Source organism: Glandiceps talaboti, chromosome 19 (assembly GCF_964340395.1).
Source record: "Glandiceps talaboti chromosome 19, keGlaTala1.1, whole genome shotgun sequence".
Lineage (NCBI taxonomy): Eukaryota > Metazoa > Hemichordata > Enteropneusta > Spengelidae > Glandiceps > Glandiceps talaboti.
The window spans coordinates 2,612,535-2,635,843 of NC_135567.1; the positions used below are offsets into that span (position 1 = coordinate 2,612,535).

Sequence of the window (23,309 nt, forward strand, 5' to 3'; positions counted from 1 at the left end):
ATTCTAACCGATAAATTCTTATATCAAGAATTTTTTTCTTATGCAAGGTTTATCCAAAAATCTTGTCCTAAGAACTTGTTTCAAGAATATTCAAGAAAAATAATTCTTGTCTCAAGAATATTCAAGAAAGAGAATTCTTGTCCCAAGAATATTCAAGAAAGAGAATTCTTGTCCCAAGAATATTCTCAAGAATAAGTTCTTGTCTCAAGAATATTCAAGAAACAGAATTCTTGTCCCAAGAATAATCAAGAAAGAGGATTCTTGTGCCAAGATTATTCAAGAAAGAGAATTCTTGTCCAAAGAACATTCAAGGAAAAGAAGAATTCTCCCAAGAATATTCAAGAAAAGGGAATCTTGTCCCAAGAATATTCAAGAAAGAGAATTCTTGTCCCAAGAATTTTCAAGAAAGAGAATTCTTGTCCTGAGAATTATCAAGAAAAAGAATTCTTGTCCCAAGAATATTCAAGAAAAAGAATTCTTGTCCCAAGAATATTCAAGAAAGAGCATTCTTGTCCCAAGAATATTCAAGAAAGAGAATTCTTGTCCCAAGAATTATCAAGAAAAAGAATTCTTGTCCCAAGAATATTCAAGAAAGAGAATTCTTGTCCCAAGAATATTCAAGAAAGAGAATTCTTGTCCCAAGAATATTCAGGTAAAAGAATTCTTGTCTTAAGAATAATCAAGAAATAGAACTCTTGTCCCAAGAATATTCAAGAAAGAGAATTCTTGTCTCAAGAATATTCAAGAAAAAGAATTCTTGTCTCAAGAATATTCAAGAAAGAGAATTCTTGTCTCAAGAATAATCAAGAAATTGAATTCTTGTCCCAAGAATATTCAAGAAATAGAATTCTTGTCTCAAGAATGTTCAAGAAATAGAATTCTTGTCCCAAGAATATTCAAGAAACAGAATTCTTGTCCCAAGAATGTTCAAGAAATAGAATTCTTGTCTCAAGAATATTCAAGAAAGAGAATTCTTGTCCCAAGAATATTCAAGAAAAAGAATTCTTGTCCCAAGAATATTCAAGAAAGAGAATTCTTGTCTCAAGAATATTTAGGAAAAAGAATTCTTGCCTCAAGAATATTCAAGCAACAGAATTCTTGGCCCAAGAATATTCAAGAAAGAGAATTCTTGTCCTAAGAATATTCAAGAAAGAGAATTCTTGTCTCAAGAATATGCAAGAAAAAGAATTCTTATCTGGAGAATATTTAAGGAAAAGTACTCATTATATGGAAAAAATGATTTCCATAAATACAGTCCCCTTTAATGAAAAATCTACCCCAAACAAAACTTGTAAATTTTAAAACTTTTATTTACATAAGTAATGGCAATATACATAAAGTCAATAAAACTGTCATTAAATATTTTTTGAACTCTTCTAAAAATATAACATTTCAATGTCATGTAACACTTCAACCAGTTTCATCTTCTTTAAATACTTTCATATGCCATCATACATTTATCTTGTTTACAGTGAAATGAAATCTGGATATTAATTACAAGATATTTAGCCTAACTTAAACGGCCTCAGTCCATTGAAATAGTCCACTGGGCTTGCCCCAAAACTTAATGGACCTTGATTTCACAAGCTCAAGGATAAAAGTATGACATTGACAGACAACCCCAGAAGATTTGCTAATAGCCTATTTTACGACAGTTAACAGCAACAGGGTACCTACCCAAGAAATGCACACTTTCTGTAATTTTGATGGCAACAGAAATCTTAAATTGCAATAGGGAGACTTCATATTCAATTGCCCCTGAGTGAATCTCAATTTTTACTTAAAGATTAAAAATCAAACAAATCATAGACATTGGCGAGAAATGGACTGGAAAGCAAGCAAAAGATCAAAGGAAATCAATTGTGTACAAATGGTAGAACTGATTTATTCCCCGTCAATTGGGTGCATTACTTTTTATCCAAAATATCCACTAAAAATAGGGATGTGCACAATTAATGTCAATGCAATCTGACCAATGACTTTGGACAAGAAGTCAAAATATCCTGATTGACCTGTGCAGAAAATAGCCATTCTCAGTGCACCAAATATCAAAGTAATCTGACTTCTGATTTCAGAAAAGAAGTGACAACGTAACTTTGAAAAAAAGGTCGATGAAGAAGTTGAAATAGAAAAGGCTGACAGACAGACAACAGAGAATCATCATAACTTTATAGCTTTACCTGGCTGTTGTTTCCAGTCCATTTCTCACCAATGCCCATGATCTAATTAACTTGAATTAAATATTTAAAAAATTAAATGCTCTTTCTATCAGGAGGAATTTCTTTGCACATAAAAAACTACAAGTTAGGAAAATGAGGATCAAATTAAAAAGTTAAACAACAATTGTTCCTACTCGCTGTCATCGTTCGTTAGGTACTACAATGTATCTATGGAGTTCCTTCAGCTTCTTCCTATAGTATACGATGTGTTCTTCATGTCATGTGGATTAGTAAATTTGTCCTGAAGTACCTGTTCTTCGAGGAAGAGGTCATCATCATCTTTCGGCTGTGCAGCAGTCGACCATAAGTTTCCTCCAGCCACAACGGTTTTGAGCCATTTTTGACAGTTGACCATGATTCAGCATGCCATCTGCATCTCCCAGAAGATAGTGGATGTATTTTGAGAACAGGGTTCTTTGCCTTCCAGGTTTCCTCTTTCCATGTTTTGGGACATACAATGCATACTCCTTGACAGGCTCCCCATCAGGCATGCGCAGTACATGTCCAAGGAATTTCAGTTGACGATTCCTGGCTCTCTCGACAAGGGGCACGGTCTCCGTAAGATTGTAGATAGTAACATTTGGTACTTTGTCAATCCTCTTGATGTTTAACATTATACGGTAACATGATGTGCCAAAGGAGTTGATTTTATTCTCCATATCCTTAGAGATTATCCATGACTCGCAGCCGTACAACAATATGGTGACACAAGTTGTACAAGGAAGAGGTAGGCTTGAGCTACACTGTCATGGTAACCAACCTGGAAAGTGAACAAGAAAGAAATTGTCTCAAAAGTTGTCAAAGACTTCCATAGTAATCGAGTACATTTTAATAATTATATCTATTGTTAAGTGTTGCCCATGACCTTGTCTTTGTAATAAGTGTTGAGAGCTTCTTGAGATAGTAAAACAAGACAAGTTACTGGGCTATGTAGGATGTTACTTCTGGAGATGTACATGTAGCTAGGCAAGTTTCATGGCAATGTAAAATGTACCTACATGTAGGCCAGGCCACACCCACAATGGCTGATCTGTCAGTCTAATATATGCTAATCTGCACCTTTGCTAAGTACACATGCTCAAGATTGCATAAGGTTTATTTACATGGTGTTAGTTAGACTTTGAGTATATTGAGTGAAGTGTACTAAACATTGCTTACAGGATAAATTTGATGACATTGCAAGACCTTTCACTGGCAGGAGAGTCAAACTTTAAACCTCAAGCCCAGTGTAACAATGGCCATGATAACATTTATACAGATTCAAAGTTCTGAAGAATGTGAAATAATTGCACTTACCAAAGAATGCCCTTCAGATTGCTTCTTTAACGTCTTCATTTTTAAACTTGTTGATAGACTCTGAACACAACAGAAGCCACTCTCTAAGCTGGGTACAATCTTTTTTCTAAAACCGGTCAAGGTTAAACCATCTTTTCAAGCTTATGATATATGATGCAGGATCAAAAATGACAATGTTGTCAATCTTCTAACAAAGTATGGTGTGCAGTTGTGAATTCAAAAATGGAGCCAAATGATGCTATCCCAGAAAGCATCAGGTCTGCCCACACACTTCCATATATGGCCATATATACAAGCTTGACCAATGGAGACACACTATTAACAAAAGGGATATATCCTTTTGTTTGTGCATGGAGTCTAACTGACAATCTCATACTTGTACCAAGAATTGTTGGGCAAGAAAACTCAAAAATGCATGGCTGAACAAGAAAAAGTAAGAATTCCATTCTTGTACCAAGAATTGTTGGGCAAGAAACCCCAAGAATTCATTTCTTGTATCAAGAATGCATGGGTTGACAAGAAAAAGTAAGAATTTCATTCTTGTACCAAGAATTCTTGCTCAAGAAAACTCAAGAACTCAATTCTTGTAACAAGAATGCATGGGTTGACAAGAAAAAGTAAGAATTTCATTCTTGTACCAAGAATTCTAGCTCAAGAAAACTCAAGAATTCAATTCTTGTAACAAGAATGCATGGGTTGACAAGAAAAAGTAAGAATTTCATTCTTGTGCCAAGAATTCTTGCTCAAGAAAACTCAAGAATTCAATTCTTGTTTCAAGAATGTTTCAAGAAAACTCAAGAATTCAATTCTTGTTTCAAGAATGCATGGGTTGACAAGAAAAAGTAAGAATCTCATTCTTGTGCCAAGAATTCTTGGGCAAGAAAACTAAAGAATTCCATTCTTGTTTCAAGAATGCATGGGTTGACAAGAAAAAGTAAGAATTTCATTCTTGTACCAATAATTCTTGGGCTAGAAAACTCAAGAACTCAATTCTTGTTTCAAGAATGCATGGGTTGACAAGAAAAAGTAAGAATCTCATTCTTGTACCAAGAATTCTTGCTCAAGAAAACTCAAGAACTCAATTCTTGTTTCAAGAATGCAGGGGTTGACAAGAAAAAGTAAGAATTTCATTCTTGTACCAAGAATTCTAGCTCAAGAAAACTCAAGAATTCAATTCTTGTAACAAGAATGCATGGGTTGACAAGAAAAAGTAAGAATCTCATTCTTGTGCCAAGAATTCTTGCTCAAGAAAACTCAAGATTTCAATTCTTGTTTCAAGAATGCATGGGTTGACAAGAAAAAGTAAGAATCTCATTCTTGTGCCAAGAATTCTTGGGCAAGAAAACTCAAGAATTCAATTCTTGTTTCAAGAATGCATGGGTTGACAAGAAAAAGTAAGAATTTCATTCTTGTACCAAGAATTCTTGGGCTAGAAAACTCAAGAACTCAATTCTTGTTTCAAGAATGCAGGGGTTGACAAGAAAAAGTAAGAATTTCATTCTTGTACCAAGAATTCTAGCTCAAGAAAACTCAAGAATTCAATTCTTGTAACAAGAATGCATGGGTTGACAAGAAAAAGTAAGAATTTCATTCTTGTGCCAAGAATTCTTGCTCAAGAAAACTCAAGATTTCAATTCTTGTAACAAGAATGCATGGGTTGACAAGAAAAAGTAAGAATCTCATTCTTGTGCCAAGAATTCTTGCTCAAGAAAACTCAAGAATTCAATTCTTGTAACAAGAATGCATGGGCTGACAAGAAAAAGTAAGAATTTCATTCTTGTACCAAGAATTCTTGGGCAAGAAAACTCAAGAACTCAATTCTTGCAACAAGAATGCATGGGTTGACAAGAAAAAGTAAGAATCTCATTCTTGTGCCAAGAATTGTTGGGCAAGAAAACTCAAGAATTCAATTCTTGTATCAAGAATGCATGGGTTGACAAGAAAAAGTAAGAATTTCATTCTTGTACCAAGAATTCTAGCTCAAGAAAACTGAAGAATTCAATTCTTGTATTAAGAATGCATGGGTTGACAAGAAAAAGTAAGAATTTCATTCTTGTACCAAGAATTCTAGCTCAAGAAAACTCAAGAATTCAATTCTTGTATTAAGAATGCATGGGTTGACAAGAAAAAGTAAGAATTTCATTCTTGTACCAAGAATTCTTGCTCAAGAAAACTCAAGAATTCCATTCTTGTTTCAAGAATGCATGGGTTGACAAGAAAAAGTAAGAATTTCATTCTTGTACCAAGAATTCTTGCTCAAGAAAACTCAAGAATTCCATTCTTGTTTCAAGAATGCATGGGTTGACAAGAAAAAGTAAGAATTTCATTCTTGTACCAAGAATTCTTGGGCTAGAAAACTCAAGAACTCAATTCTTGTAACAAGAATGCATGGGTTGACAAGAAAAAGTAAGAATTTCATTCTTGTATCAAGAATTCTTGGGCAAGAAAACTCAAGAACTCAATTCTTGTAACAAGAATGCATGGGTTGACAAGAAAAAGTAAGAATCTCATTCTTGTGCCAAGAATTCTTGGGCAAGAAAACTCAAGAATTCAATTCTTGTATCAAGAATGCATGGGTTAACAAGAAAAAGTAAGAATTTCATTCTTGTACCAAGAATTCTTGCTCAAGAAAACTCAAGAATTCAATTCTTGTTTCAAGAATGCATGGGTTGACAAGAAAAAGTAAGAATTTCATTCTTGTACCAAGAATTCTTGGGCAAGAAAATCAAGAACTCAATTCTTGTAACAAGAATACATGGGTTGACAAGAAAAAGTAAGAATTTTATTCTTGTGAGAAGAATTGCTGAGCAAGAAAACTCAAGAATTCAATTCTTGTATTAAGAATGCATGGGTTGACAAGCATAAGTAAGAATTTTATTCTTGTACCAAGATTTTTGTGCAAGAAAACTCAAGAATTCAAATCTCATATGAAGAATATGTATTGTACATTTCATTGGAGATTCTTATGATGAGAATTGCCTTTCTTGATGTTAAGATTCAATAAGAAAAAATTCTTGGGGCAAGAAAAAATTCTTGTGTCAAGAATTTATTCCATACATTTTGGCATTTTGCATACTTGAACTTTCTTATTTATTCTTGAACATGCTTGTTTGTTCTTAATTTTCTTGTGTCAAGAATTTTTTTCTTGAGACAAGAAAGTAAGAATTTTATTTCTGGTAGTGCATAGACTTCAGTCTACACTTGTACACATAGAAATACTCACTGACTAGACTATTACCATAGACTTCAGTCTACACTTGTACACATAGAAATACTCACTGACTAGACTATTACCTTAGACTATAGTCTACACTTGTACACATATAAATACTCACTGACTAGACTATTACCATAGACTTCAGTCTACACTTGTGCACATAGAAATACTCACTGACTAGACTATTACCATAGACTTCAGTCTACACTTGTGCACATAGAAATACTCACTGACTAGACTATTACCATAGACTTCAGTCTACACTTGTACACATAGAAATACTCACTGACTAGACTATTACCTTAGACTATAGTCTACACTTGTACACATATAAATACTCACTGACTAGACTATTACCATAGACTTCAGTCTACACTTGTACACATAGAAATACTCACTGACTAGACTATTACCATAGACTTCAGTCTACACTCGTACACATAGAAATACTCACTGACTAGACTATTACCATAGACTTCAGTCTACACTTGTACACATAGAAATACTCACTGACTAGACTATTACCATAGACTTCAGTCTACACTTGTACACATAGAAATACTCACTGACTAGACTATTACCATAGACTTCAGTCTACACTGGTACACATAGAAATACTCACTGACTAGACTATTACCATAGACTTCAGTCTACACTTGTACACATATAAATACCCACTGACTAGACTATTACCATAGACTTCAGTCTACACTTGTACACATAGAAATACTCACTGACTAGACTATTACCATAGACTTCAGTCTACACTTGTACACATAGAAATACTCACTGACTAGACTATTACCATAGACTTCAGTCTACACTGGTACACATAGAAATACTCACTGACTAGACTATTACCATAGACTTCAGTCTACACTTGTACACATAGAAATACTGACTGACTAGACTATTACCATAGACTTCAGTCTACACTTGTACACATAGAAATACTGACCAGATTGTATTTACATATTGTAGAGTTCTGTTTATATTTATGCTACAAATAGAAATATACACTATTTTCTAAATTATTGCTGTTTTTAGATTTCAAATTTATTTGTGTATTGAAAATACAGTCAAAGCGTGAAGACTTCAAATTTTCATTCAGTGTAAGACATGCTTAGTTTGCTATTATGAGCTGCAACAATTAAGACATAATATGGATACAATACTTTAGATAGAGACTTGTTCATGTTTCTATTCTATTCCTTGAGCTGTGTAGCTGTGATGGGGAAGAAACTACCCCTGTATGGTTCCCTTACATACAGCAGTACTCTGATCTGCAGATCACAGTATTGCTGTCTGGAGAGTCCACCAGCTGGTAGCACTGATGGTAAACTCTCATCAGTTGGTGGCCAAGTGACCCCCGCCCCCTTTTTACTAAATACACACGTTCCTCAGGATCAGAGATTGATTTCTTTACATACACAGCACCAGGGTCATCTTTAGTAAATCTAAAGTGATGATATGCACTGATACCTCTGCGACACTTCGTATACTTTTTACTCATCCCACCACTCTCTCCAACTGATAATTTGATTCATTCTGACAATCATTAGTTGTAGTTTGAGATGTATAAGGCCTAGAAGAGTTGACCTTTGAACTCATATTTACAACATGACATAGCTACTATAGTTATCATTCCACATGTACAACTGACGTATCTTACCAAAAACAGAATCACATAATACATTAAGGATGACCAACTTCCATATAATGGTATTGGATATCTTCATGTATCCCTTTACTACAACGATATCTAAAATACTTTAAGACACTTTTGTTCTTATTTTGACCTGAACAGTTGTATGCATCAAATGGTAAAATCAAATGTACTTTAAATAGATCATTTACAAAGATTATGTTGACCTGGAACAATTCATTCTCTAAATGGTTCATACTCTGCTGTTGCTGGAACAATTAATTCTCTAATCCAAAGCATTTCTTGGTGAAATAAAACATCCTTGCATCATATTGTTATTATTATTATTATTATGTTATTATTGTTATGGTAAGATTGTATCATTCTCCAAAAATTCTCAGATTACTAAATTGTTTGTTAGTTTTTATAAATAACGTGCAAGACGCCCTATTTGGAAGACATTTTTCTGAAAAAAGGAGCATCGAATATTCGTATGCACAATAGTCAGGTGACTTAGCAACTTGATTGTTACATGCCGGATAAAAGCACCAAATATGACATGAATGTTCCTAAGGATCTATTTATTGATTTGAGCATAGGAGTCCACCTGAATATTTGCATAAACCAGTAAAATTCAAAATAATCGCCATCAACCTTGAAAAATCATGTTTCTGCAAAATAACCTAGTACTGGAAAACAATAATGTTGTCATGAATCATGCTTAAGATTAATTTATTGATTTTATCCTGGAAGCTTTTTTAGAATATATGTATTTATGTTCCAGATATATGGATAACATTCCCAATGACATTATTACCATTGAAAACAGCTATAATTATGGGAAATCATTTACATAAAGGTGCCAAATTTGGCATGATTGTTTCTCAGCACCTGCTAATTGATTTTAGCTGGAAGCTCTTCTAAAAATTGGAATACATTTGCATATATCAGTCAAATTAAAAATGGCTGGCATCACAAAATTTAAAATTGAGAGAGAAAACAAATCTTAGGAAGCAGAATCCAATGTTAACGAGCCTTCACTATAAAAAGTAATGTGAAGTACGATTTGTGTTTCTGCATATCTGGGTTGGACCCCCAAAACCCTTTCAAAAAGATTACCTAAAAATATCATAACTTATAACTCATGACTTATTTTTTCGCCCCCAATTCTTCCCAGAAATTGTGATCCTAGAAATTATTGATATTCTGATAGTGACCCTTCTGACTCCCAAACTCAGGACTTTTTTTAGGGAATTATTTTGAAACTTATGAAAGGGTTTCATAGCCCCCCCCCCCCCCGAATCCTTTCTATTATTCTCCCATATAATCTGATAATAGATATTATTGTATTCTCCCTTCCCTTCTCCACCCAAGAAAAAAATACTTCCCTACGAAAGTCCCACCTTTCAGCCTCCTATAGTAGTATAAGAACTGATGGGAAGCCCACACTTCCAGGATACGATACTCTCAGACATTAACACTCAAGTCATGACATTCCATGTATTGTGTTTTCTAGCAAAGGTGCTGGTCCCATCAGTTCTTATACTACTCAAATTAAAGAAACGTTTTCATAATATAACGATTCTTGTGTTGGAAATTGTTGTCTGAGCTACTACCATCAGAATTGCAAGAAAATAGTAATTTTGGAAGTTCTTCATATATCACATGTAGACATTACAGCAGAGATTGTTGTCATAGTTAGTTTCTGAAAGAAGAACACAGTCATGCATAAAGTCAGAAGGTATCTTGGCATTTTTATACATTCTCTTGACAATTTACCAAGAAACTTGTGAAGTTATACAGTGTTTTTTCTTACAATCACTAGTTTTCCAAGAGAGTAATATTCTTCCAGACGTTTCCAAACGAGGTCTGAATTCTGAATTCTTCTTCCATCATACAATTCTTGTAACATTTGGCAAAATACCATTTTCAGTAATGGGCATTGTAGTTATATTCTGACAAGAGCACTATATTCTCATGATTGAGCTGTCAATAACATGTTATTTATCAGAATTATGAGATTTTTTTAAAAATGTAGTAAAACATTTTGAATTTTCTGATTTATGCACATTTATGTATTGATATTTATAGTACTTTTCTTGGTCATTATAAAAACAGCTCACTGAAAATAAACATTTGTTGCCCTTAATTTACTATAATTTTTTGCAAATTAAGCTAGTTCCTATGAAACACTCATTCCAATTTGATGTCTTTAAGTAAGATATTTCTCTGTAACATGGAATAACTAGAGTTGGCAGTGCTATAGGCATGGTGAAATGTGTGTGTGTGTGTGTGTGTGTGTGTGTGTGTGTGTAAATAATACTTACGTCTAAAATTTATCTTATGATATTTGGTATGCTTAAAATATCATTGTACACGTCATACTTGTAGTGTTCCATCTGCCTTTAAAATGATTTGACCATCAGTATTTTTTGTATCATTAATTCTACACACTCATTGTAATGTACATGTACCAGAAGGTTAATGGTTGAATACAAGAATCTGTACTTAGTTTTGATGACAGAGTTTGGACCACAGAAGTCTGAACTTTAGAAGGGTGTGGTGAAAACCAAATAAAACAACAACAACAACAACAACAACAACAACAACAACAACAACAACAATAACAACAACAACAACAACATAATAATAATAATAATAATAATTTTTCTGGTTCCAAACAATGTGATGTCATGTATATGACAGAATCTATTTTTTTAGAAGAACAAGTTCACTGTAACAATATGCGTTAAGAACCACACAGAACATGGTACCGTGATTGACACATTTGACCATTTTGAACACAGTATGGCAAGGAATATTATTGAGGTGCATGTCTAGGAATGTTTGTGATTTTACCAAAAATATCATAAATTCTTATAATGACTTCTGACAGGTATTTTATCAAAATAAATACTTTTTATAGTACACATTACATGTAATAAATACAAATAAAGTCAAATTTTAAATACATAGTTTTTTCTATGTGAACATTAACCAATCTATATATATAATAATAATAATAAGACTTGGGAAACATTTCAAGTAAATTTACACATATTATTAATATAATACATTGCAATATTGTAACAGGAGGATTAATACATAATGTGTCTTTTAATTATAGGAGAAGAGGACAAGTCTACATTATGGAGCTGAGAAAGGGTATTTGGATATCTGTAAATTGTTGCTGAAAGCTGGGGCCCAAGTAAATGCTGCTGATATAGTAAGTTGATTTTAGATGACTAATATCTTATTTATCTACTCTGTGACATATACACACATCCCAATGTGAGGTCAATTGATTTTTTCAGAGAATATTTTTACAATAATGTAACTTGATCAGGTAAGTACTGGCATATTTTCATAAAAAAATCAGCTCCCCATACAAAAAGATTTTATAGATAGTTTGTAGACAACTATAGAAATTCTATAGAGTTATATTTTGACATGTTTTTGTAACAGACTAGAGATGTGATTAGCCTAGGGGATTACCCTTGTTTATTCAAAGTTAATTTACAATTATATTCAAGCAATATGAACAGACGTAAAAGAAAGTTCAGAAACACACAACTCACAACCATTGCATTGGTGGTTCACTTCTACTAGGTCTGTTAGTGTGTTTGGATGATACTTCTTTTCAATAAAGCTTACAATTTGATATTAAGGCTGCTTTCACAAAAACTTGTTGGGGGAGATTTTAGGGGTGGGGGACAGGGATTAATAGACAAATGAACAAATATTCTAAAAATGTATGCAAATATACCTAGCAACAGCTTTTGTGAACAATGGTTTCACAGATTGATATTTTAGAGAGAAACATCAAATTAGGGTGCATAATATTTTAGGGGGATGGGAGATATATACAACCACACAATCTTTCGAAAAGATAGCAGAAATATACACTCAACTTGGTCTCTCGTGTAATTTTTGCCATCCTGCCAAATATTTCACACTCTGTCAGTATGGTCGTGATATCATCCCAAAACGTGGCCAAGGGATGATATTCTGACCTACCTCTGAATAAAGAAGTATACAAAACAGCATTTTGTAAAATTTTATTTTGTTGTATAAAACAGTTTACAGTATGAAACAATTAAATAACCACTTTGCAATTTGTGATGTCAATATTTTACATACAGCCAAAGGTGCCATCCTTATATGCAGTCCTGTGAAGGGGGCTATTAGAGTGGGTTCTATCCGTCCGGCAGTCTGTACATGTATTCATCCCTCCCTTCATCCGTCTGTCTGTCTGTCCATCCATCCTACTGACCGTGCATCTGTGATATGTTATTTCTCAGAGATGACAGGTCATATGGTACATATGCACATCACTTTTTTTGCAACATATGCAAATTTGATTGAATGGCAACCATATTAGTAGTTTAAAATCAATATTTATGACTATCATAAAAACTATCATACATAGAGACTCCATTCAAGTGTCTACCCCTTTTATTATCAGGTACAAGCTTTCTTTTAAGATATTGACCTTTCACCTTGATAACCTTCAAGTTCAATTATCAAAATCCAACCATTTATTGCCTATTGCACAACTATCACTTTGTCATATTTATTTGTTGCCAGTTTCTTTTAAATCATGTCCATCGTTAATATAGCAGAAGACAAATATAGACAAGGATAATTTTTATAGTGCTCATATAACTTTTTAATGAATGGTGGCCATATTTTGAGTAATAAATCAATATATTAAGTTGCATAACGTAAAAACTTCAATACAAAGAACATCCATTCAAGTGTGTAAGCCCATATAATCACTTGCAAGTTCTGTTGAAAGAAAGTGACCTTTGACCCTGACCTGTTAGTTGAATTATTAAAATCAAACTGTGTTTTGCATAGAGTCTGTAGCATGTATGTTTAAAAATAATGTAATGTAGAACAAGAGAAGCAGAGAAATGAAGTGTGCATGCATTACTTTTGGTGTTTATGTAACTTTTAATGAATATACATGGACAATCATGATTTACTGCAAAAGTCAAAAGCTTTAATATGTGGAGACTTCATTCAACTTTAAGAGTTTATCCCTACATTACAATGTAGTTGGTGTAAACTTACTTTTCAGACCTCGACCTTTGACCATGAATTTAAATTTCCCATTCAATTACCAAAATCCAGTCATTTCCTTTATGTGACTGACACACTCTGTAGTATCACTTTGTTGTCACTAATTTATTTTAAACCATTTCTACATTCAATCACAGAGGTAAATATTTGTTGCAACTAATTCCTGTTAAAACATGTCTCCATTCAGTGTCATAGGGGAGGGGAGGGTACCTAATCAGTAATACATATTAACCAATACCTAAACTGTATCTATTACACATTACACGATTGTTTCTCGCTTTACAATTATTACCCCTAGCATGGATCTATAGCGACACAACGGCCCTTTATACTTCCTCAACTCCCTGGGGAGCATATATTCCATTACAGCCTTTATAAGTGCATAGGTTTAAAGCATTCAAACTGCAACCTCTATCCTACCAGGTCCCCAATTATACAGCTGGGGTGACTGAAGCACATGCACGGTTCAAATCTTGCCCAAGGACTTTAGCCACTCAGAAACAAACAGCAGCAATGGGGCTCAAACCAGCAACCTGCAGATTCAAAGCCAGTCACTTCTGTAAGACCCAATTCTCTCCTCACAACTGACAATTCATTTACTATATGCCATACAGTTGTCAGCAGCAAACATGAGGGGAACTAACTGTACATTTGCTTTAGGTATATCCTGATGTCAAAAAGTGTTGTGAGGGAACATGTTGATGACACATCATTAATAACATGTAGAGGTAGTGAGTGAGGATACACAATTTACACTTGTTTTGTGGACAACTTTTAGAATTGTGAACTGAATGTCATCAGTTATATGTTCTGACAAAGACATTCATCAAAATTGTACAATATCTTAAGTTACAATAGAAACCAGTTAACCTAAAACAGAACAATGTGTGGTTCAACACAAAATCTTACTATGCTACAAATGTATCATATAGGATGTCAACATTTATACTAGAATTACTACATTTCATCATCTACAATGTAGTGAACCAAAATGTTATCAACATTGCTACATTTTTTTGCATAGGTTACCAATGTCTTAGATTGTCAACATACATGGAGTAACAATATATACTTAGTTGGTGATGATCTGCTTAAATACTGGTATCTCATAGCAAGAAATGTACCACAAGTAGTAATGTTGGTAGGATTTTTGCTGTGACTGACAGTGACATGTTGCAATATGAATAATATTTTGTCAAGACAGAATGCTGTGTTTCAGGACAACTGGATTCCATTGTATATAGTTTTAAAAATTGAAATTCATTTAAATAAACATTATGGTGCTAAAGAACACTCATTAGATCTTTTAGCACAACTGAACTGATAAGGTTCAATAGTGCTATAGGCATCACTATTTAAGTGTCTGTCTGTCTGTCTGTCTGTCTGTCTGTCTGTCTGGCTGTCTGTCTCTGTCTGTCTGTGTGTGTGTGTGTCTGTCTATGTGTGTGTGTGTGTGTGTCTGTCTGTGTGTGTGTTTGTGTGTTTGTATGTGTAAACAACTTAAAGTCAAAAACTGCTGAACTGATTGCCATGATATTTGGTTTTTCAATTACCTTGGGTGTCTAGTTGGGAAATTGTTTAAGACAAAATGATCTCATTACCGCTGTGATTTGGGTAAAAAATGTGATTTTTGGTGAAAAAACTTAAACTCAAAAAGTACTAGGCAGATAGGTCTAAAATTTGGTGGGAACATTCTTAAAGGTGGTTAGATTATTTATAAGAATTTTTCACATGGTGATTCCATCAATAATATTATGCAAATTAGGGCTAAAAATGTGTCTTTTTTCTACCAGATTAAGCTTAAATTTCATGGGAATGTAGGGATCTGCATGTGCAGAAATCTCAAGCACCGAAACTACTTGGTGAATTGGGTTGAAACATGTTGGGGATGTTTCTGGAGGTGTTATTCTGCAGTTATTGTTGATAACATTTTTTAAACATTTGGCCCTAGCAACCATAACCACACCCTTAGCAACAGTGAAATAACGATGCATATTACAAAGATAACAACAGGGATGGTAGGTAAACAAATGCAGATTCAAAAAATGTATGCAAATATGCCTAGCAACCAGACCACGTCCATAGAAATGGCTAAATACAGTTGTGCTACAATGCCATTGCTGCTATTTTGACACCCCAGTAAACATTTATGTGTACATATATGTATAAGTGTGCACAGAATAAAATACAATTACAGTATTTGATGGTCCAGATTATCAGCACCCCCAACGTTATTATACTACATACATACCCACAAATTAACAAGTGCAATCTCATTTGATAAGTTATTCAACAGATTTATACGTATAAATTGTTGATTGTTTTGATTAAAAAAAATAGAGCTAGTGTAGTTTTAATGTCAATAATCAGGAATTATATGGAGATTTGTTTGTGATCTGATGTTCATAATGATTGCTGAAAAACACTTTGTACATAACATAACTAATCCTGTATGGATGAGAAATGGGTATTTTGTTAGTATTTGTTTTAAAAAAATGTACCGTCTTTTTAGCAAATCTTTTTTAGCACAACTGTGCTTCTTAGGTTCAGTAGTGCTACAGGCATGGCAAAGTGTGTGTGTGTGTGTGTGTGTGTGTGTGTGTGTGTGTTACTGGGCAGATTGGTGTCAAATTTGATGGGAACATTTGTAGTGTTGTTTAAACTAAGAATTGTTCACAACATGATGAGCTCATGAATGATGTGAAAATTAGGTCTAAAATGTGTATGTTTTGGTAGTCTGAAATTGATTGGAACATTCTTCAGTGTGTTTATATTAAGAATTGGTCAAAACATGATGATCCCATCAATGACGAGCAAATTAGGCCTAAAAATGTCAATTTTGGTGAAAACTTACAAATGTATCTTGTAACTGAAACTGCAAGGTGAATGGGGTGAAACTTAGTGGAGATGTTTCTGGAAATGTTATTCTTCAGTTATGGTTGAAAACATTATGAGACAATTTACCCTAGCAACCATGACCATGCCCTTAGAAACAGTGAAATGATGCATACTACAAAGATAACAACAGGGATTGGTAGGTAAGTGAATGCAGATTCAAATATGTGTGCAGATATATCTAGCAAAAAGACCATGCCCGGCCCATAGCAACAACTAAATAATGGTTTATATTGAAAAGATGAAAAGTTGGAAGGGCTGAGGCAAGTTAATAAAGGGTCTAAAAATATATGCAAATATGCCTAGCAACAAGACAAGCTAAATACAGTTGTGCTACAACACCATTGGCGCTATTTTCTAAAAAATATAAGACTAAGTCTATTTTTGCGGAACACTGAAAAAATTGTAAACAGAGTAATTGTAGTACACTGTACATACAAGAAGTGAATTGTAAACAGTCAACACAGCTAATCACAAGTAGTCAAGCTTTTCATGCATGGTGACATTTTAATAAATTGTAAATTACAGATTTATTCACAGACTAGAGATGTGATTAGCCTGGGGGATTACCTGTGTAAAGTCAAAGTTAATTTACAACTATATTCAAGCTATATGAACAGACCTAAAAGAAATATCCCATATTACAATTTATTGTATTTTTACTTTAGAAATGTCAAGAAAATCTGTATTGTGTAATCAACTATAGTAACAATGCAAGATGACAATAATTATTGTATTATATACCGGAGTTTTCCGAAAACTAGCCTTGGGCCACTATTCGGAAAATCAGCAAATTCGGAACCACAACAGAGGAACTAAATAGAAGCTCAGGGCGATTATTTGGCAGTCAACACTCAACAGCCATGTGGCTATATCATTACTAATGGGGACATACCAATTTAGGGACACAACAATTAGGAAGACAAGAATAATAATTTCATTTTATAATAATTCAAGTTTACAATACTATTTGATTAGTATTTATCATCACATATTTCAAAAAAATACTTATTTTCAATGTGGTCTTTATGGGGGTATTCAAAACGCCATGGCAACAATGTTACAACAACGACAAACAAACAAACAAACAAACAAACAAACAAACAAAATGAAAATAATTTTAAATGTAATACAGATGACAGAGCACAAAAAAAAATTATAAAATACACACTGACTACACCCATAATTTAAAAAAAAGGAAGGACTAAAAAGTTACAAAATATTATGTTCTTTAACCTCTAATTTAAAAGATTTGACATGGTTTTTAAAACTATTTTTTGTATGAGATTGTTTCACTGAGAGTGGGAGACTATTCCAAAGACCAATGCCTGTGTAAGCGAATGAACTCTTACCCATACCACTGACTCTTGGAATTACACATGACAGTTCACATGACAGCTCTTGTTCTATAACTGTGCCGACTGTGTACGGACCATTTCTATATTGCAATTTAAGTACTCAGGAGCACAATGATTTATGATGTTGAACATATGATTGAGTTTTAATTGCTCAACCCTCAATTCTACAGGTAACATACCTACAAGTTTAAATTGATTATATCCAATGTGTGTTCTAGGAGCAGCACTAAGTATGTATCTTATGATGTTATTTTGCAGAACTTGTAGTCTACCCTTCAACTTCTTTGTGAGACCACTGTACCGCGATGAACAGGCATAGTCGAAATGACACTGAATCAAAGCCGAGACAAGTAATTTCTTTGCTTTCAGATTAAAAGATCGAGTATTACTGTATAAAAATTTAAGTTTGTTTGCGTATTTTGATAGTACGCTAGAAGCTATAATCTCACCAGATAAAGACTGATCCAATGAAACCCCCAAGTATGACACACTCGCCTTAGATTCAATCTCATTCCATTACAACGCACATTTACTTTATTTGTTGTATGCAAACGTTTCTTGGAGGCAAATAAAATAGACTCAGTTTTACCCAGATGTAAAGATAGCTTATATAGTAATGTTGGTAGGATTTTTGTTGTGAGTGATAGTAAGATGTAGCAATATGAATAAGATTTGTACCAAGCCAGAGTGCTGTTTCAGGATAACTAGATTCTATTGTATATAGTTTTAAAAAGCAAATCTTATTAAATTGAACATTAGAGATGAAACAAGTTAAATTAGGAAGCCTTCAGTAATTAATAAGGGGAGGGCTGGGGGAATTAGGAGGGGGTGGGGTCTCTTTCTAGCACAACTGAACTACAATGTAGGTTCAGTAGTGCTATAGGCATGGAGTGGTGTATGTCCATCTGTCTGTCTGTCTGTCTGTCTGTGTATGTGTGTGGATTACTTAAACTCGAAAACTGCCAACCTGATTGCCTTGGTATTTGGTGGAGACATTACTTGTGGGGTCTAGTTGGGAAATTGTTCAAATGAAAATAATCGCATTACAGGTGTGTGATTTGGGTAACAAAATGTGATTTTTGGTAAAAAAAAACCCTCAAACTTAGAAACTCCTGGGCAGATTGGTGCGAAATTTGGTGGGAACATTCTTAAGGGGTGTGTAAAGTCAGATTTGTTCATGACATGATGATTAGGGCTAAACATGTGTCTTTTTTGGTCAAAAACCAATAATTCCAAAAATACTGATCAGATTGGGCTGAAATTTATTGGGAATGCATCTAGGGATGTATAGATGAAGAAATATTAAGGATACAATGATGTTATGAGTGATATGCAAATTATGTTTAAAAATGTTTATTTTGGGTCACAAACTTGTATCTCACAAAGTACTTGGTCAATGAGACTGAAACTTGGTGAGATGTTTCTAGAAGTGTTATTCTGCAGATTTCCTTCAAAATATTTTGACACAATTGGCCTTAACATAATAAAAACCAAGACCACGCCCTCACCAACAATCAATTGGCAGTATATTTTGGTCAAATAACAACATCTGGTAGGCAAGTGAGTAAACATTCAAAAAATGTATGCAAAAATCCCTAGCAACCATGACCACGCCCTTAGCAACAGCCAAACGGTCGTGTATTTCACAAAGATAACAATGGAATAATACACAATTGAATATACATTCAAAAAATGTACGTAAATTTGCCTAGCAACAAGACCATGCCCATAGTAACAGCCAAATCATGTATATTGAAAAGATAACAGGAATTGAAAGATAAATTAATAAACATTTAAAAATGTATGCAAATATGTCTAGCAAGAAGACCACGCCCATAGCAACAGCCAAATGATGACATATTTTGCAAAGATAATATCAGGAATTCATACACAAGTGAACAAAAAAAGCAAAAATGTATGCAAATATATCTAACAACATGACAACGCGCATAGTAACAGCCAAATGATAGCTCATATCGCAAAGATAGGAACATGGTTGGCTAGGCAACTGGGTAGTCATTCAGTAAATGAACACCTATTTTTAGCATGGACTAGCATATGGATAAACATTTTTAAAAACTGTACAGTTGTGCTACAATGCCATTGGCAGTATTTTTACAAATAATTTCTTGGGGGAGTCCATATTTTAGGAAATGAGATGAGGGGAGCAATACATTTCACTTTGACTAACTTTATTTTCTAGCTTAGCATTATTTTTGGCTGTTAAAATCCTATTGCTCCGCATTGTATACAAACACCATGCGAAATAGCCAGTAAGTGAATACTTAGTGACCCTCAAAAATTAATATTGTAGTTAGCTATGGGTATGAGGTGCTCAAAACATATTTAACTTTTACTATAACATCCTTGTAATAAACAGCCTAACCATGCAATATAGTTGGTACGGGTACAATTAGTGAGCCATAAAAAATAATATTATCTTTGCATTGTTATTTCACTTTTACTATATCACCCTTGTAACCATGGTAATGAACAACCCAGTGTTGCCTTAAATTTTGGTTTATGGTTAGGTATCATATCAAACCATGTCATCAAACCGCTGCTGACAACCATATGGCATATAGTGAATTAATTATCAGTTGTGAGGAGAGAAGTGGGTCTCACAGGAGTAAAACGAGAACAGTTGGGTAAGGTATTAGGGATAATGTTTAGATATGTTGACAGTCCCAATGACAACATTTGGAGCCAACTAGTATTTTGGAGTTAATGTTCTGGCCTGCAACTCAGTCATTGAAATCGAAACACAGGTACTGATTAATGCAATGAGTTGACACAAATAAACTGTGGTAGTAGTAGTTGGAGAAATAACCAATGCCTTTAAAACTTTCAATGTGGTGGAAGCAGTGGGATTACTTCTTTTAAACCAATTGATTCCAGTCCCTTTCCATGTCTGACAGCATTCAAACCATGTTTTAAAAATATCTAACCCCTTCTGATCACAGGCTAATCAAATACCTATGAAATATTAAAACATTTTATTTGAAATAAAATTACATGGACGGTCACTTAGTGAACTTAGACAGTCAGCTGTTTACTATATATATGTATAGACAAAACATGTAAAGCTGTGCACTAAACATACAACTGATAAGGTCAAAGGTCAAATGAGATGTTAGGTCAAAGGTCAAATAGACATGCATACAGGCTTTTTGTTAGTTATTATACACAGAATAATTTTTCTATTCCCTTGGGAAGTGAAAAGTATAGGTGACCTGTAAAATTGGTCGCTGGCCCCCAAACAGGTATTGATAGTTTGTAAAGCCATCTACTAGCCATTCAGGAGAACATGTTGGCACTGTCTTGTATTCATCATAGTATCTATTCAAGGGGCTGTCAACCTATGTAACCTATATACAGCAGGGTATGAATTAAGATGAGTGATGTGAGACATGGCAGGAATGGTTGGTTGGTTGGTTGGTTGGTCAGGTGGAAAACATCACAAAACAAAGCATGGTTGCTGTAATTGACATACACTCGCCAACGAATATATTGCCATGGTAAAATATATGGAAAACTCTGCCAGTTTTGTGACATTTCCCCATTTTTTGTTACCATGGTTTCCAGACAGTCAAGTAACGTAGCGAAAAGATAACCAAATCTCTATGCAGCAAATGTGCATAAACAAGATGGGGGACATCTGGTAAAATTTACATAGAGTTGCATACTAGTATTGTGTACATTATTTTTGATGGAAACCCCAGTAATTGAGGTCTTAATATAGTAAAATTTCATAGAGTTGCATATCGCTAGTATCATGTGCATTCATTTTGCTGGAAACCAGGCGCCTTAATCTAGTAAAATTATGATATCTTGAAATAAATAATGGAACCCCCAATAAAATGCCTGAGTATATATCAGTAGTTCTTTAGAAAAACACTTCTTGAGGTGTGGTATGTCATGTCATTCTGTTACTACTACTACTACTGGATTGTTTCATTTCATTCTCACTGTCTCAGTCTTACACAGATAGATTTGTAATATATGCATTGTGTAGTACAGGATGTACATGAGGATGAGGCCAAATAAAAATAATTGTTTGGTTCCGGTTACCCTCCCCCCCCCCCCAGACCTAGCTTTCACTGCAGAACCTAAACTTGTTTTATGTATTCGAGAAAAAATAATAAATTTGCAAAAACTGTGAAGTCTCACGAGAAATAGTGAACCCGGAAACTGACATAAACTTAAAAAGACAAAATAAAACTGTTCTTCTAATCTGTTATGGCTGTAAATCTGATAGGAAGAAATAAACAACACAGAGACCATTTGGAAAACAATGGAAAACCTGAACTAGACACTCATACAGAAAAAAATATATACTAAAATAATAAATCTATCTACTCCACCTTGAATGTAACCGGAACCACACAACTCAGTCCCAATAGATGATAGGGGCACTCAGTCTCAGTTAATGTTATTTATTTGGATGATAGGGCACTCCCAGTTATACTATAGATAATCTTGTTGTAGTATACATAGTTGATAAAGTGTTGGGTAAATCGGCCATGAATTGACACTTCATCTCAGGTCACTAGTAAACTTTGTAAAGTTACTGTTGGTAAAGTCTAACAGATGGTGACTTGATCAGACAGGTTTAATACTAGTGTACCCAAGGTAACACACAGACTGCAACCAAAGGATCCTACAAAATTATCAACAGACTGTTCTGTGAAACGATCCTGAGTTGATGCTCCATCTCAGGTCACTAGTAAAGTTACTGGTGGTAAGGTTTAGTCAAACAGGTGGTGACTTGATACATGTAGGTATTCCTGGCTGTATATTTGTACTTAACACATCTTTATTAGGTTCCAGTCAAAATACTAGTGAGAGCAATTATTACCCATCCTCAGAGCTATCCATAGACTTGTTACTTGCATGGGTTTTTACATACAGAGTATTTTATAATTATGCTAATTATTCAAAACTCATTTTTAGCCCTACAAGTAGATTTCTCTAGATTTTTGATATGTTGTTCAGTATAAAATTCTGATCAAGATGCACTAAAATAATTTCTGTTGCAGTTAGTTCAAGGTTAGGCCAACATTTTCACTAGATTGACTTGACACTGCAACACACTGTAACCCAAAGGATCCAAATACTAAATAACACTACATCTTTAATGTGTCCAGTGTTGTCCATTGCCAACGCCACCAATACTGAAATGCATTCATATTGAAATCTCCATCCATCTCTTAATGTTCTTAACTGTGAAGGTTAAATTTATATAAGCATACACATGTATCTCTCGATCTCCACCACACCCTTCTCACTCTCTCTTGGTCTTCAGTGGCCTCCTGTCAAACATTTGGTAACACTAACTCTGATGATCAGTGACTGTCCAATCTTGTAGAACATTCACCAAGACAAGGATATGACCAATACTGAAATCCATTCATATTGAGATCTTCATCTCTAAATGTTCTCAACAGTGAAGGTCAAATTCATGACCTCAGCAGTCTCTGTTCTGCTTGTATATTAGGTCATACAAAGTACATTTTGTTCTCAGACCTTGGCAGGTTAATACACACAATATACACATTTGTTCCCAGACCTCACCTAGTTAATACTTATGTACA

General features: G+C 34.1%; 1 protein-coding gene across 3 annotated transcripts in view; it reads left to right on the top strand.

The window, feature by feature from the left end:
• Window positions 1-23,309, top strand: part of LOC144449941 (uncharacterized) — a 413,245-nt gene that overhangs the window by 336,956 nt on the left and 52,980 nt on the right. For all 3 annotated transcript variants that reach the window (XM_078140494.1, XM_078140495.1, XM_078140496.1), the window contains one exon: window positions 11,505-11,603. In XM_078140494.1, the coding sequence (XP_077996620.1) occupies window positions 11,505-11,603 (99 nt within the window). The remainder of the gene's footprint in view (window positions 1-11,504; window positions 11,604-23,309) is intronic.